Source organism: Gobio gobio, assembly GCF_949357685.1.
Source record: "Gobio gobio genome assembly, chromosome: 22".
Classification (NCBI taxonomy): Eukaryota; Metazoa; Chordata; class Actinopteri; order Cypriniformes; family Gobionidae; genus Gobio; species Gobio gobio.
In genome coordinates, this window is record NC_137118.1 from 3,541,585 (window position 1) to 3,558,458 (window position 16,874).

Below are 16,874 nucleotides of genomic sequence, written 5' to 3' on the forward strand. Positions count from 1 at the left end.
GAAGCTCCTTTCGCCCCCCCTGGATGCATTCTTGAAATGCAATGGACTCTAACAACACGTTGCACCCACATTTCTTCACTTCCATCCCATCGCAGCACGGCTGATTGCCGCAGAGCTCGAAGAGGCCGGGAGATGTGATCCAGATGTACTCTGGGTGATGGAGTCCAGAGATTGGCCCATTAAACCCAAGCCCCCCTCTCATATTGGCTTTTATTGGGAACTGTGCGATGGCGCTGCCCACGTTTTCAGAAGGACTTTATGACAAGCGTAAAAATGGAAGTAAGGATTGACACATCGCTCCATGAGCTGAGGAGTTGCCAGCTCCCAGACCAGAGAGGGTGGCCATGTGAGCTCAAAGGAAAGGAAAATTATTAAAGGATCTTTTGATGATGCCTGCTAAGATGGCCTGCGCTTCCTTTTTAGGGTTGGCTGGTTGTATTTTATTTCCATCACAGCTCAGTTCCTCCTTGTCTGAAGGCATTTCTTGAGACACATCAAAAAATGAAACCCTTGAATTCGGTGATTTAGCAGTGTGATTCATAACACAATGAGTTCTTCAAGGGCTGATATCATCTGAAGACAGTGGAAAGACTCGTCAGTCTTTTATTTGGCCCTCAGGGACGGGGTCCGGGTCTGCCAGAATCAGTTTGATGGGGCTGAAAGTCGATAGAAGCGCTCCTCATAAAGACAGAAGGCTTTACCCGGCAGCTGAATACATCATCCCTCTGGCTGTCTTCTCCTCCTTTCCATCCCTCTATCTTCTTAACGTTCTCGAGGTGTGGATTGAGCCATGTTTCCATTGTTCTTTAAATCATTCAGCTGTTCAGGTCCAAATTGTCTCATTTTTAACCGTGTTTTGAGTAGCCAGATTAAGCCTTGTATGCATTGAGACTTCCTGTTTATGATGCCTCTAATTTGAAAAGGCCTGTTTTTGATTGTTCAGCTTTTCCTTTCAAAATTGTCAACATATTTGTTTGTTGAAGAGATGATCTTGATCTTAGGTAGTTTTTCCAGTCTGGAGGTATACGAGCTTAATTATGTTACGTTCTTATTAGAGTAGCACAAAATATTGATATGAAATTGATTATTGGCTGATTTATAATCAGGGTTCTTAAATTCGCTTAAGTATTGAGTTCTAGGTCTTAAATAATTTTAATCAGGTCTTAATTTTCCTACGTCCATGTAACGCTACCTCTATTGCTCATTGAAATGCTCGCAGCGCTTTAGTGTGTGTTTTATCTGGGGTGTTGTAGTTCTTTCTTTCGCTAGTCCAACTATAGTTCGCCGTCTTACAACTACAAATGAGACCAACATGCATCTTATATTGCAGCCAATCAGCTTTCATGTTATTGGAGTCTCTTTCGGATTGGACCACAGACACATAAACAGATTTTATTCTTTAGCTAACAGTTCTCCCGTTCTTCCAGTTCCGTGATCGGGAAAGCGAAGACGAATCTTTATCACCTTCCATCTCGCATAATGACCAAAGAAAAGTATGATATGCCTGATAGCACTAAAAAAAGAGTTAATAAACCACAAACTCAGTTTGTTACTGACAGATGTCATTCGGCCTGTGGATTCTATGCGTTTTGCCGCCTGTCAGCGCTCGTGCGAATGTGTTCTATTTCTAGGCTTATTGCCCCTGAACGATTAAATATACACACATTACACACAAATACACAGCCTTTACTTGATTACTTTGAGAAGTTTTTGCTTATATTAAGCAATTGCTTATTGATGTGGTTTACCTGTAAGATTTTAGTCATATTTCCCACTTTAAGCGATCATGTTATTAAAGCTAGAGAACACAGCACTGGAACTTTTATTGTCATGTGTGGGAAATGACCACCACAAAATCAGTAAAAGAAAGAAAAAAAAAAGTTTTTTTTTTTTTTTTTTTCAATCCTGGTGGGATTGAGCAATAAGGAAGTGCAAGTTTACTAATACTAATAAATTAATTATTTTGCTTTGCAAGTAAGTTTGTGATTCTGCATTTCCGTTGTATGTTTTTTATTGCGTGATATAGGTCTTAAATTGAATTCATAATGGTCTTAAAAAGGTCTTAAAAAGTCTTAAATTTGACATTGTGAAACCTGCAGATACCCTGATAATTTGTGTGTGTGTGTGTATATATATATATGTGTATTAGTGCTGGGCAAATACATTTTTTCTGTTTAAAGCATTACAAATATTTAACGCATTTGACACAGCGTCCGTTTTTATATACATTTTTGCCCAGTGTTACATTATATGATCATGCTCTTATTCATGTAAATGCTTTTAAACAATCTAAGCGCGACAACAAGACACAAGAGAACACGCTGTATGTCAGTGTCCTGTCTGTGTGGCTGCGTCTCATGTCAGCTCATTGAGGGACACCCCGACACACACACACACACACACACACACTCGACACCAGTGATGCCAGTAACGCGTTACTTAGTAACGCGTTACTCTAATTTGACCACTTTTTCCAGTAACGAGTAATCTAACGCGTTACTATTTCCAAACCAGTAATCAGATTAAAGTAATTTATTCAAGTCACTGTGAGTTACTTTTTTTGTCATTTTCCTTAGTAAAAATATATATTTTTGCTTTTTTGTTTAGTCTCAGCAGGGGTTTTCCTGCATAGAGAATTACGAGGCGGCCGCCTCCGTCAAATTTCTTGCCGCCTCCGTCTTTCGACAAAACTCAAGACAGGCAGTCACTTGCTCAGATTAGGCATGTCGTGATAATTAAATAATCATCAGAAATATATATTGTCACATTATCCTTCAGCAATCATTATTAGAATATTATTATTTGCTAGTAGCCTACAAAGTCATCTAAAGCCATTCCATAGCTGAATGTCTTTCCTCCGCTGTAGCTGTCAATCATTCCAGTCAGCAGCACGGTAAAGCTCACTCCATATGATATATTCCCGTTATAATACTTGATATGTTAATAAAATAATTTATCTTCCTGGAGTTTATCTAGCGGTTTCTGAAAGATGTTGTGCTCGCTACTCAGGTGACAACACAAGGACTATTAATTAGCATCACACGCACAATAACCAGAATTAAAAACTGTGTAGAAACAAATACTCAGTGAATGTTTGGACCGATACAGGCTACATAGTAGACTAGGATTTGTGGGCTCAACGCTCATCTTCTCTTTATGTGGTGAACTTTTCAATGTGCACTCGCGCTGCACTGCGCCCTCTGATTCCATGTTGCTTTAAGCGCATCATTCTGCACCCGGGATGCGCATAAGCGCTTTGTTGCCGCTCTGTTTTGAAGCGTTTCATATATTTTCGTAGTTTTGTGCACTTAAAGATTATTAAAAAATATATTGTTCTCACGGATCGATTATATATTTGTTGTCCCTTTACAGAGCTACACATTACGTTTACAATAAAATATAAATCTTGTAATTTTATATTATTTGTGTTGGCCCATATAATTATTTACATTCATAAATTAAAAATGTTTTTCATAAATGTATTTAATAAGAACACAAAGTAATTTGTACCTTTTCATTAACATGTTTAGGGTTTTATGTTTAGTGTTTTATGTTTAGTGTAGTGTAACATGTTTTATGTTTAGTGTTGGCAAAAACGGTTGTCATTTTTATGTTGAGGCTGCAGAGGTGTTGTTGGCAACTGATGAATGTAACTAATAAAGTAACTTGTAATCTAACTTAGTTACTTTTAAAATCAAGTAATCTGTAAAGTAACTTAGTTACTTTTAAAATCAAGTAATCTGTAAAGTAACTAAGTTACTTTTTCAAAGTAACTGTGGCAACACTGCTCGACACACAGACAGACTCGCGTCAGTCTCGTGCACACATCGAGTTCTCTTTCGCTCTTGAACAAACAATAACAACAACACAGAGAATTTTGCCAAAACGCCACTTTTGTCGAGGATTCTCATATTCTCAGGCGGTCGGCCGAAATTGTACTTGATAAAGTTTTAAATATGGATATTTTTCTTACACAAACGCATCGATTCGCTTCAGAAGGCCTTTATTAACACCCCAGAGCCACGTGGAGCAGTTATATGATGGGCAGATGCACTTTTTATGGACTTTTTTTTTGGACCAACTATAAATCCAATGCTAATGCTTGGATTAGCCTGGACTTTTGTAATATAACTCAGATTTTATTCGTCTGAAAGAAGAATGTCATAAACACCTAGGGTGAGTAAATTATCGGCTAATTTTCATTTTCGGGTGAACTATCCCTTTAAATTAAAAGCCTAATAAACGTTGAAGTTGATTACATTATAAATGTACAACAAATATTTAAAATATACTCTCTTTAAGTTGTTTTTACATTCATTTGGAGAGTAACTGTGAAATTATTACAATATACATTTTTTAATCTCGATTATTTACTGTGTGAAAATGTGATCTTGACAGCACTAATATATAATGAAATCTTAAATTTCTTTCTTTTTATTAGTATTTTGATTGACCAACACAACTTTCAAATGTTTTTGTTGGTTTAAAACTCTTTTGGTTGTTGTTCAGGGCTTCCTTCGGTCTTCTTTGGAGATTTCCTGGGCTCTTGCTGCAGTTTTCCAGACTAGCTGCGATCTTTATTACGAATCTTCAGCCTTTGTGTCCGTGCGACTGGTGAGAGCTGAGGGAATCCTGCTTGTTCGGTGGGTGGTCGGAGCGGATCGGTCCAGGAACTGTTGAAAATCTTCCCAGCTTCTCCGAATGACCTGCGCTAATGTACACTCGCCGCAAGCCACGGCACATGTGTTCCGCCTGCATGTTTACATATCATAATTGATACTCCAAATGTACATAACCATCCGGTGCATACTCTCGCTCTCCATTTTTATGTATCGACACGCTTGCACGCACGTTTTCCGATGCGCGCACTTGTTGTGCTCCTGCTTTTCTGATCACACACATATGCAACATATCCTTCTCCACACATTATCGTTTAATTCACCTGGGAAAGAGAGAACATTCCCCATAACTACAGTGGTTTTTAATGCACTTTCAGATCATAAATCAACCCTGCTGCTTTTAAACAAACACCTGCCTCAAACTGTCACCGCTAATGGCAGCACTTGCCGTATAAATCAACCATAGCTGTAACTCCCAATATCATAGAAACGATTACACTGAGCATCTGTCACACGATGCTGCTTTAATGGGCCAGACTCAGCCCATAGCCCAACCTGCAACCGCTCTCTTTTAAAGTATGCGTGTGTCTTGAAAAGGTCCAAAAGGGATTTGTGGGTCACTTGCTCTGTCGTCTTAGTTTCTTTATGAGCTGGTGTAAGAGAACAAGGTGCATTTTCCCCCACAGCTGTTTAATTAAGACCAGAAACGGGGCCGGAGAACTGGAAGGGAACACAACTGCATCTGAACTTCCTCACAGATGCCATTTAATAACATTTCTATAGCTGGTGTGTGTGGAATGTAAGTTTGCAATGCATAATAACATTTCAGACATATTTTAGGATGATCAAAGCAGGAATAAACAAACCGTAGTGTAAATTACAGCGGCCCTGAAAGTGTTTAGACACACAAGACAGCACAAGCACACTTTTATTGAAGCAAAACATGTTAATACAGAAGATATATTGCTGAAAAATATTTGTGGTAACTTGATTTGATGATAACTGACTTCACACATTGACTGAAAATCACTCCAGGACCAGTTGGCGTAATTTTTTTTGCAAGCCACTGGCTGCTTCTAGGGGGTCAGAGGTCATTTAGTGGATGAGATGAGAAAAACCTTTGGGCGTAGGGGCGCCACTCCTTTTATTTCATGGTTAAGTATTTTTTTAATATGTATTATTGAGTATTCTTGCATATGTTTTGTACCGTCACAAACATTAAATTCTTCCATCTCCTAAAATTGTTTGTGATTTTAAGCAAAACATGTTTAATTGTAAATTATTGTTATATTTTTAAAACACATTTTGAATACTTTTAGCAATTTCTATCAATTACTTTTTTTAATTACAGTTAAACTCATTAAATTAAATTTAAATTACACTTTTTTATCTTAAAACATTACTTTACTCTAGATTTTATTTTATTTTTTTAAATAAAAAGCCTCCGCTGGCTTTCCTTCTTCCCATAGTGCATCCAGGGGTCAGGGGTCAGCATGGGCACTGGTCAGCGGCTGTGCCGCCCCATACACAACAAACTGAGATGCTCTGTGTATTCTGAGCTCGTCTGTTTGATCGGACCACACGGGCATCAATGAGCCTCGGCCGCCCATGACCCTGTGGCCGGTTCTCCACTGGTCCTTCATGACCCTGTGGCCGGTTCTCCACTGGTCCTCCATGACCCTGTGGCCGGTTCTCCACTGGTCCTCCATGATCCTGTGGCCGGTTCTCCACTGGTCCTTCATGACCCTGTGGCCGGTTCTCCACTGGTCCTTCATGACCCTGTTGCCAGTTCTCCACTGGTCCTCCATGATCCTGTGGCCGGTTCTCCACTGGTCCTTCATGACCCTGTGGCCGGTTCTCCACTGGTCCTTCATGACCCTGTGGCCGGTTCTCCACTGGTCCTCCATGACCCTGTGGCCGGTTCTCCACTGGTCCTTCATGACCCTGTGGCCGGTTCTCCACTGGTCCTTCATGACCCTGTGGCCGGTTCTCCACTGGTCCTCCATGACCCTGTGGCCGGTTCTCCACTGGTCCTTCATGACCCTGTGGCCGGTTCTCCACTGGTCCTCCATGACCCTGTGGCCGGTTCTCCACTGGTCCTCCATGACCCTGTGGCCGGTTCTCCACTGGTCCTTCATGACCCTGTGGCCGGTTCTCCACTGGTCCTTCCTTGCAGCACTTTTGATAGACACTGACCACTGCAGACCGGGAACACCCCACAAGAGCTGCAGTTTTGGAGATGCTCTGACCAGTGATGCCTAATCTGACTACTTTTTTCCAGTAACGAGTAATCTAACGCGTTAATATTTCCTAACCAGTAATCAGATTAAAGTAATTTATTCAAGTCACTGGGAGTTACTATTTTAGTCATTTTACTTAGTAAAAATATATATTTCTGCTTTCTTCTTGCGTCTCAGGGAGAGTATTTAGATTAAAGGTCCCGTTTTTCCTGTGTTTTTGAAGCTTCGAATGTTATATTACACACTGTAAACACAAGTGTTCATGTTTTGCGTGTAAAAAACACAGTATTTTTCACACAATTAACTTATCTGTATAGCGCTGTTTTCACTGTCCTAAAACGGCTTGAGGATTTCCTTGTTCTATGAAGTCCCTCCTTCAGAAATACGTAACGAGTTCTGATTGTGCCAGCGGTTCCCGTGTTGTGATTGGACAGCAGTTTAGGGCACGTTGCCCGGAAAGGTCGCGCCTCTTACCATAACGGGGAGATGAACGCGCTCAAACTACAGCCCCTGAAGGCCAAACAAAAGTGATTTGACTCCGGGATGAAAATAACAGCGTCTGAACGACATGGCGACAAACACACTCTACAAACGCAACACTTCCTCTTCTCCACGTGGGAGCAACAAGACCACGCCCCTTTTTTGCGTATTCTAGTGGGCGGAAGTTAGTCAACAAACTCTTCTACTGACGTAATTAAAGCAGGAAATACCAGGATGTAGTCCAAACCGGCCGTTCGCTGTAGGCTTTGAAAGGGAACTGTTAAATAAAATATCTCGCTTGGCATTGAACTTTGAGCTTTATAATTTTACAGGTATTATTTATGCTCTAACAGCAACATTACACACTAACTAAAGTTTGAAAAATGGGATCACGAAGAACAGGACCTTTAAGTGAAGTCAAGAAAGACTGTCTTTATTATATTTTTTATTAAACCTTTTTTTTTTTTCAGGAAATATTTTTTAATTTCATCTTAAAATGTCAGGAGATTCATTTTTGAACGTTACTGTTAAAAATGCACTTCGAATAAAGTGAGTGTTGGCAAAAAAGGTTGTCATTTCTATGTTGAGGCGGCAGGGGTGTTATCGGAAGCTGATGAATCTAACTAATAAAGTAACTTGTAATCTAACTTAGTTACTTTTAAAATAAAGTAATCTGTAAAGTAACTAAGTTACTTTTTAAAGGAGTAATCAGATTACTTTTTCAAAGTAACTGTGGCAACACTGGCTCTGACCCAGTCTTCTAGCCGTCACAATCTGACCCTGGTCAAACTCACTCAAATCCTTACGCTTGCCCATTTTTCCTGCTTCTAACACATCAACTTTGAGGACAAAATGTTCACTTGCTGCCTAATATATCCCACCCACTAACAGAGATCATCAGTGTTACTCACTTCACCGGTCATAATGTTATGCCTGATCAGTGTAAAATGTAATTTTTTAAAATAACTTATCATTTTAAGATTTTAAAATATGTTTTCAAAACCATTAAGTCTAGTAAATAAAGACAATGTGCTGTGATTATTTTATGGGCAGGATATATACAAGTCGGTTAAATCATCTTTCAGGTTGAAGCCATGTCATGTTTTGTCCGGTTCTGAGAGATATATGGGTCACTTCCAAAACTGATATCCAGCTGAACTCGTGCTTTTGTGCTGGGCCTTGTTCTGCGAGACATTTTGTGGGGTGTGACTGAGGTATCCTGCCATGTGAGAGTGAACATTTCTCCAGCTCACCGTAATCCTCCACATTTCCAACAGTGATAAAAACACTTCTCATTTCCGCTCCACTTCTCTCTCTTTCTGTCCTATGTCACTTATTCACACACACACACACACACACACACACACACACACACACACACACACACACACACACACACACACACACACACACACACACACACACACACGCTTGCTTCCTGCCCCCTGTTGCTCTGTTATAATATATTTGACTGGACATTCCCTTGAGGAATTCCTGGTGCTCTGTGAACCAGAGTCACAGCAGTATGATCTCACACACACACACACACACACACACACCGGAGAGTGCTCATTAATCACTGTAAGGTGACGGTATGTGCACGCCAGCGTATGCTTGCGTGTGTGTGAGTGATTTTTGGCTGGGTTACTGTCGTTGTTTTATGGAGTGTGGTAAGATGTGGCTTGTGAGGATATGATCGGGAACCAAATGATGTTCGATTTCGGTTCTTGATGAAATACTGTACTAAAATACTCTGACAGAGTTTCTTACACTTCTTATTTAGTCGCGGCACAAGCAAGAAACATACATTTCATCGTGACCAGTGTAATCTGATTCCCAAACAAATGACTCTAACAAACCAATTCGTTTTTTAGTGAATCAAATACATACAGTCCAACCAGTGTTGTCTAACAAATGACTCTTATGATTCCGTTTTCTTTAGTGAATCAAATACATACAGACCAAACCAGTGTAGTCTAACAAATGACTCTTATGATTCCGTTTTCTTTAGTGAATCAAATACATACAGTCCAACCAGTGTAGTCTAACAACTGACTCATATGTTCAGTTCTCTTTAGTGAATCAAATACATACAGTTCAACCAGTGTAGTCTAACAAATGACTCTTATGATTCCGTTTTCTTTAGTGAATCAAATACATACAGTCCAACCAGTGTAGTCTAACAAATGACTCTTATGAGTCAGCTCTCTTTAGTGAATCAAATACATTCAGTTCAACCAGTGTAGTCTAAAAAATGACTCTTATGATTCAGTTCTCTTTAGTGAATCAAATACATACAGTCCAACCTGTGTAGTCTAACAAATGACTCTTATGAGTCAGCTCTCTTTAGTGAATCAAATGCATTCAGTTCAACCAGTGTAGTCTAACAAATGACTCTTATGATTCAGTTCTCTTTAGTGAATCAAATGCATACAGTTCAACCAGTGTAGAAAATAATTTTTCTATTTAATAAAAATTTTAATTTATTTTCGTTTATTTTAATTAGTTGCACCACTGTACCTTGTTCTGCTCTTTTACACTCAAAGTGACATGAATGGCATGTTGTTGTTGTTGTTGTTGTTGTTGTTGTTGTTGTTGTGTCGTGTGTGTGTGTGTGTGTGTGTGTGTGTGTGTGTGTGTGTGTGTGTGTGTGGGCATGTTTTCGTGAAATATCAGGACACAAATGTGTATAATGACATGGGTATGACATAGGTATTACAAAAAGAGGGTGAAATATGAGGACGTTCCCCATGTCCTCACTTTTCAAAATGCTTATAAATCACACAGAACAAGTTTTTTTTCACAGAAAGTGAACTGCACAGTCTCCTGTGAGGGCTAGGTTTAGGGGCAGGGTCAGTGTAAGGGGATAGAAAATACGGTTTGTACGGTATAAAAACCATTACGCCTATGGAATGTCCTCACATTTCACAACAACAAACGTGTGTGTGTGTGTGGGTGTGTGTGTGTGTGTGTGTGTGTTCAGTCCGTTGAGGGTTTTATCTATGCACCTGCTTCAAAATTATGCCCCCCTGTGTCTTAGAGGTAAGACAGAAAGTTGTGTGTGTGTGTATGAGAGACAGAATTGTTCAGACAGGACGTAGAGGGAATTGCTGGGTCTGTCTCCACTCTTCCGCGATTAAAAGCACGAGTTCCAGGTGGGACTGAGAAAAGGCCTGGCGGATTACAGAGGATCTTCCGGAGGATCGCTCACACCTCTGGCCGCCCGTAGGCTGAAGCCTGCGACCCCAGGCCCACAGTCCACGACCTCTCCTACCCCAGGCCAGCCCCAGTCCACGACCTCTCCTACCCCAGACCCCCAGTCCATGACCTCTCCTACCCCAGACCAGCCCCAGTCCATGACCTCTCCTACCCCAGACCAGCCCCAGTCCATGACCTCTCCTACCCCAGACCAGCCCCAGTCCATGACCTCTCCTACCCCAGACCAGCCCCAGTCCATGACCTCTCCTACCCCAGACCAGCCCCAGTCCATGACCTCTCCTACCCCAGACCAGCCCCAGTCCACGATCTCTCCTACCCCAGACCAGCCCCAGTCCATGACCTCTCCTACCCCAGACCAGCCCCAGTCCATGACCTCTCCTACCCCAGACCTGCCCCAGTCCATGACCTCTCCTACCCCAGACCAGCCCCAGTCCATGACCTCTCCTACCCCAGACCAGCCCCAGTCCACGACCTCTCCTACCCCAGACCAGCCCCAGTCCACGATCTCTCCTACCCCAGACCCCCAGTCCATGACCTCTCCTACCCCAGACCAGCCCCAGTCCATGACCTCTCCTACCCCAGACCAGCCCCAGTCCATGACCTCTCCTACCCCAGACCAGCCCCAGTCCATGACCTCTCCTACCCCAGACCAGCCCCAGTCCACGACCTCTCCTACCCCAGGCCAGCCCCAGTCCACGACCTCTCCTACCCCAGACCCCCAGTCCACGACCTCTCCTACCCCAGACCAGCCCCAGTCCATGACCTCTCCTACCCCAGACCAGCCCCAGTCCATGACCTCTCCTACCCCAGACCAGCCCCAGTCCACGACCTCTCCTACCCCAGACCAGCCCCAGTCCATGACCTCTCCTACCCCAGACCAGCCACAGTCCACGACCTCTCCTACCCCAGACCCCCAGTCCATGACCTCTCCTACCCCAGACCAGCCCCAGTCCATGACCTCTCCTACCCCAGACCAGCCCCAGTCCATGACCTCTCCTACCCCAGACCAGCCCCAGTCCATGACCTCTCCTACCCCAGACCAGCCCCAGTCCATGACCTCTCCTACCCCAGACCAGCCCCAGTCCATGACCTCTCCTACCCCAGACCAGCCCCAGTCCACGATCTCTCCTACCCCAGACCAGCCCCAGTCCATGACCTCTCCTACCCCAGACCAGCCCCAGTCCATGACCTCTCCTACCCCAGACCTGCCCCAGTCCATGACCTCTCCTACCCCAGACCAGCCCCAGTCCATGACCTCTCCTACCCCAGACCAGCCCCAGTCCACGACCTCTCCTACCCCAGACCAGCCCCAGTCCACGATCTCTCCTACCCCAGACCCCCAGTCCATGACCTCTCCTACCCCAGACCAGCCCCAGTCCATGACCTCTCCTACCCCAGACCAGCCCCAGTCCATGACCTCTCCTACCCCAGACCAGCCCCAGTCCATGACCTCTCCTACCCCAGACCAGCCCCAGTCCACGACCTCTCCTACCCCAGGCCAGCCCCAGTCCATGACCTCTCCTACCCCAGACCCCCAGTCCACGACCTCTCCTACCCCAGACCAGCCCCAGTCCATGACCTCTCCTACCCCAGACCAGCCCCAGTCCATGACCTCTCCTACCCCAGACCAGCCCCAGTCCACGACCTCTCCTACCCCAGACCAGCCCCAGTCCATGACCTCTCCTACCCCAGACCAGCCACAGTCCACGACCTCTCCTACCCCAGGCCAGCCCCAGTCCACGACCTCTCCTACCCCAGACCAGCCACAGTCCACGACCTCTCCTACCCCAGACCAGCCCCAGTCCACGACCTCTCCTACCCCAGACCAGCCCCAGTCCACGACCTCTCCTACCCCAGACCAGCCCCAGTCCACGACCTCTCCTACCCCAGACCAGCCCCAGTCCACGACCTCTCCTACCCCAGACCCACAGTCCATGATCTCTCCTACCCCAGACCAGCCCCAGTCCACGACCTCTCCTACCCCAGACCAGCCCCAGTCCACGACCTCTCCTACCCCAGACCAGCCCCAGTCCACGACCTCTCCTACCCCAGACCAGCCCCAGTCCATGACCTCTCCTACCCCAGACCCACAGTCCATGATCTCTCCTACCCCAGACCAGCCCCAGTCCACGACCTCTCCTACCCCAGACCAGCCCCAGTCCACGACCTCTCCTACCCCAGACCAGCCCCAGTCCATGACCTCTCCTACCGATCAGCTTTCTGAAAATAATAGATGAATGACTCTTTCACAATGGCGCGACTCTCCGAATGCATTCCTCAGGTGTGGAGTGTTTTAATAAGCCTGACTGCGCTGTCACGGAGGCTTTGTGGTGGAAGTGGCCGTGTTTGTGTTGATCACAGGTGGTTAAGCTGGAGGCTTTTCTCTCTCTCTCTCTCTCTCTCTCTCTCTCTCTCTCTCTCTCTCGTAATAACAGGGCAGGAATGGCGTACTCTGACATTAGCAGGACCGCCGTTGTGGCAGGTGTTTGAGGAGGGATATATTCACAGGTTGTGTTTCTGTCTGTTTGTTGAGATTGTGTTTTTTCAGAGGGACTTTCCAACTGGGTTTTTTCAGGCCGTATTTTCTAATTAAACTAATAGGACGTCTGCTTGTGTTTGAAACGTGTCCACTACTTCTACACTCCTAGCACTGTTTGATAATCTTGATATTCATCAGATATTCTGTTTTGATTGTTCTTCTGTACTGTATAAAATTTATTTTCACAAATGTAATAGAAATGTAAGATTAAAGCTTGAAAGTCTCAGAAGAACGATCAGCGTTAAAAACCAAACCATTTATGGCACTTAAGTTATGTTTTTATATTTCTGTTTGCACATTTACTCCTGCTTTATTTATTTTCATATTTTATTTTATTTTATTTTATTATTTGTATTTACTTTGAACCAAAGCTTAAAACCTAAGTGTACTTTAAAACTTATAAAAATCAATGGAAATTTCGGTTTATTTATTTATTTAAAATATTTCTAATTTACTTTGATCCAAAGCTTGTGTACTTTTTTTTTGTACAAAAACAAAAAAATCTATGCAAATTTAGGAATTTAATTTAATATAATTAATTTGATTTATTATTTGATTTACTTTGAACCAAAGCTTAAAGTGTACTCTAAAACTAAAAAAAGTTTTATTTTATTATTTATTTTATTTAATTTTAGTTTAGTTATGTTATGTTATGTATTTAAATCAATTTAACTGTATTTAATTGTATTATTTATTAATTTTTATTTACTTTCATCCAAAGCTTAAAATCTAACTGTACTTTAAAACAAAAAAAACAAATGCAAATTTAGTTTTTTTTTATTCTTTTATGTTATGCATGTTATTATTTTATTTTATGTTATTTTATTTACTTTGAATCATAACTTAAAACCTAAGTGTACTTTAAAACAATTGTTTTTATTTTGTTTTAATTGATTTTATTTTAGTTATGTTATGTTATGTATTTTATTTTACTTATTATTGTATTTACTTTGAACCAAAGCTTAAAATCTAAGTGGACTCTAAAACAAATAAAAATCTATGGAAATTTTGTTTTATTTTATTTTATGTTGTTATTTTCTTTTGTTTTTTATTTATTTAATTTGATGCATTTAATTTGATTTAATTTAAAAAAAAATTGGTTTTAATATTTCTAATTTACTTTGAACCTTAAGCTTAAAACCTAAGTGTACTATAAAATTATAACAAATCAATGCAAATTTAGGTCTTATTTATGGTTTCTTTTGTTTTATTTAATTTAATTTATTAAATGTATGAATTAATTTTTTTGCATTAAACCAAACTAAACACATTACTTTATTGGTGCCTTGCAAGCAGTTACATTTCTTTGCAAACTCAGCTCTTACTCATATTTTATTGACTAATGATCAATATCTATATTGATGTATTGCTTCAATAGGATACAATGATTGGATAAAAGTGAGTGTTGTCCCCATCACATGATCTCTGGAACATGTCCACTATTGTGTTGCACTATTTTTATAATACAACCTTTTCCTAAAGCCTTCCATTCCCTGTAAACGCTTCAATGTGCACCCTTCAGAATTGCATTAATACTCCAGCGTGTTCATCTGTTGTGCATCTTGACCGGTTAGTTCATTATTCGTGGCTCTGATGTAGACATTGATATTGTGTGCCGCTCGGCCATTTCTGAATCATGATTACGCCTGTGGTTTAAATGAGAACTGACCGACAGAAACAAGCCAGAATGATGATTTTAAGGGATAATAGATTGTGTTTCAGACATGCGTTTGAGAAGCGGATCAGAACCAGACCTCCAGAGCTCCGGGCGGTCTCTTAACATCTGCACAAATGTCTTGCGTCAGAAACAGCCCGAGTTTGAGAAGAGTTTGAAGCGTCATCGTTGCTCTGTTAACTTCCCAGGACATGAAAACCCTTAAACACTAAGAGAATGTTGGTGTGTAAATACAGTCGTTAGTTTCAGGCTTTAAAGCTGCTTTATCAGATGACCTGCTGTTTTTCTTTGTTTTGTGTGAGCTTGTCCTGTGCAAAGTTATGAACTGATAACGACCTCATAAAAATGTTCTTGTCGTTGTGTTTGGTATGGGAAGCATGTGGGAAACTCTTTCTCATGATGCTGCTCTTGTGTGCAGGTTCCCCCTTTATCCCAGAGGAGAGCGATTCCAGTTTGAATACGGCGTCTATTTGCTCAACAAGAACATCGCCCAGGTAAGACTCTCAACGTGTTCCATTTTGGTCGCATATGCACCTGAAATTCAATCTGTGCCATCTCAAAAAGATTTGGGAGCATTTGTGCGAGTGCAAATAATTGAGATGCCTGATTAAAGGGATACTTCAGCGATTAGCAAGTATCAGTAGAAACCCGGAAGTATATTGGAATGATCGTGCGTCCCTCCCTCATATCCCCCTGAGACGAGAGATTTCTGTATTTTGTGCCGGGGTTACACACCTACTCTTTATCAAAGGACATCCTGGGATATTAATGACCACAGTGAGTCAGGACCTCAGTTTAACGTCTCATCTGAAGGACGTTGCTTGTTATAGTATAGTGTCCCCATCACTGGGGTGTTTGGACCCACACAGACCACAGGGTGAGCGCCCCCTGCTGGTCTCACTATCACCTCGTCCAGCAGAAGCCTAGTTTCCCAGTTGGTCTCCCATCCAGATACTGACCAGGCTCAGCCCTGCTTAGCTTCAGTGGGAAACCAGTCTTGGGCTAAAGGGTGATATGGCTGCTTACATTATTATGTTAATGTAAACATTATAAACATTTTAGATGTGGTGCTCCTAAATGTTTTTTAATTTTTGAAGTTGGGAGCATCAGTGCTGCCAAGGAAAAACAGTTCCACTGTAAAAATCAAGATGGATGAATGTTGCCCAGTGAGTCTAAACTTCTACCTCGCTCTCAAAGTTTTCACAGCTGAAGCTCCAGAACTGACGTTCCTTGTCCAATCACTTGCATTAAAGGCGGCATATAAATATAACATTTTTTTTATATTTAATATTGTAGTGTTTACTATAGCTGATTTATCTGTGCACGTCATTAATTTAAAAAAATTAATTTACCCTTATAATCTTTAATCAAATACGTTAACGTTCCCTCCCCCATCGAAACGACTTCTCTTCTCTCCCGGTCATGTGCTATGGCGAGAGGGCGGGGTTTTCGCCCCCTGTCTCGTTTCTGCACCGCCTCTCAGAAACCTGATCGTAGCAATATGGTGGTTAGGTGCGTGTCACAATACCTTCTTCAGGAAGGACTTGCGGCAAAAAGAGAGAAATATATGAGAAATAAAAGCTTTTTTTATGTAAAAATTACTCAATATAGTCAGACGAACAGCTTGTTGTGACGGCTCGTACTTAGAAATGCAGCATGTGTGAACGTGCTTACAGCGGAAGGGAGAGCTGAGAAAAAAGTAGTGGAGGGCATAGATACATTTTTTTAATCTAGATTAATCTCACTGTAATCTTGGAATTAGTCTAGATTAATCTAGATTAAAATGGCTCATTTGAATTCTGCCGAAGGCATTCAGAATGTGTGTGCTCGTAAGTGATCGTTTGTCTTTTTGTAGTTTGAATAATAAATAACTTCTGTCCCTTTAAGACCTGACGCACGCATGGATCCCAAACACTGTTCCTGTGAGCTGGTTACGACTGTGTTTACGTTAAAACTCACCAAGATGGGCACTGAGACATTTTTGAGTGTATTTGACCATTAATAAGATGGAAAAAGGAGCTCATTTTTGCACTGGTGTGTCAGAGGCGGCTTTATTACGGTATGTGTGTGTGCGCTTCAGATGCGAGCGCGAAATCTGTGGG

General features: G+C 42.1%; 1 protein-coding gene across 1 annotated transcript in view; it reads left to right on the forward strand.

Moving 5' to 3' along the window:
• The window catches only part of uvrag (UV radiation resistance associated gene), a 240,914-nt gene that overhangs the window by 132,114 nt on the left and 91,926 nt on the right, over positions 1-16,874 (forward strand). Inside the window, exon 13 of the mRNA XM_079804580.1 lies at positions 15,191-15,266. Within this exon, the coding sequence (XP_079660706.1) occupies positions 15,191-15,266 (76 nt within the window). The remainder of the gene's footprint in view (positions 1-15,190; positions 15,267-16,874) is intronic.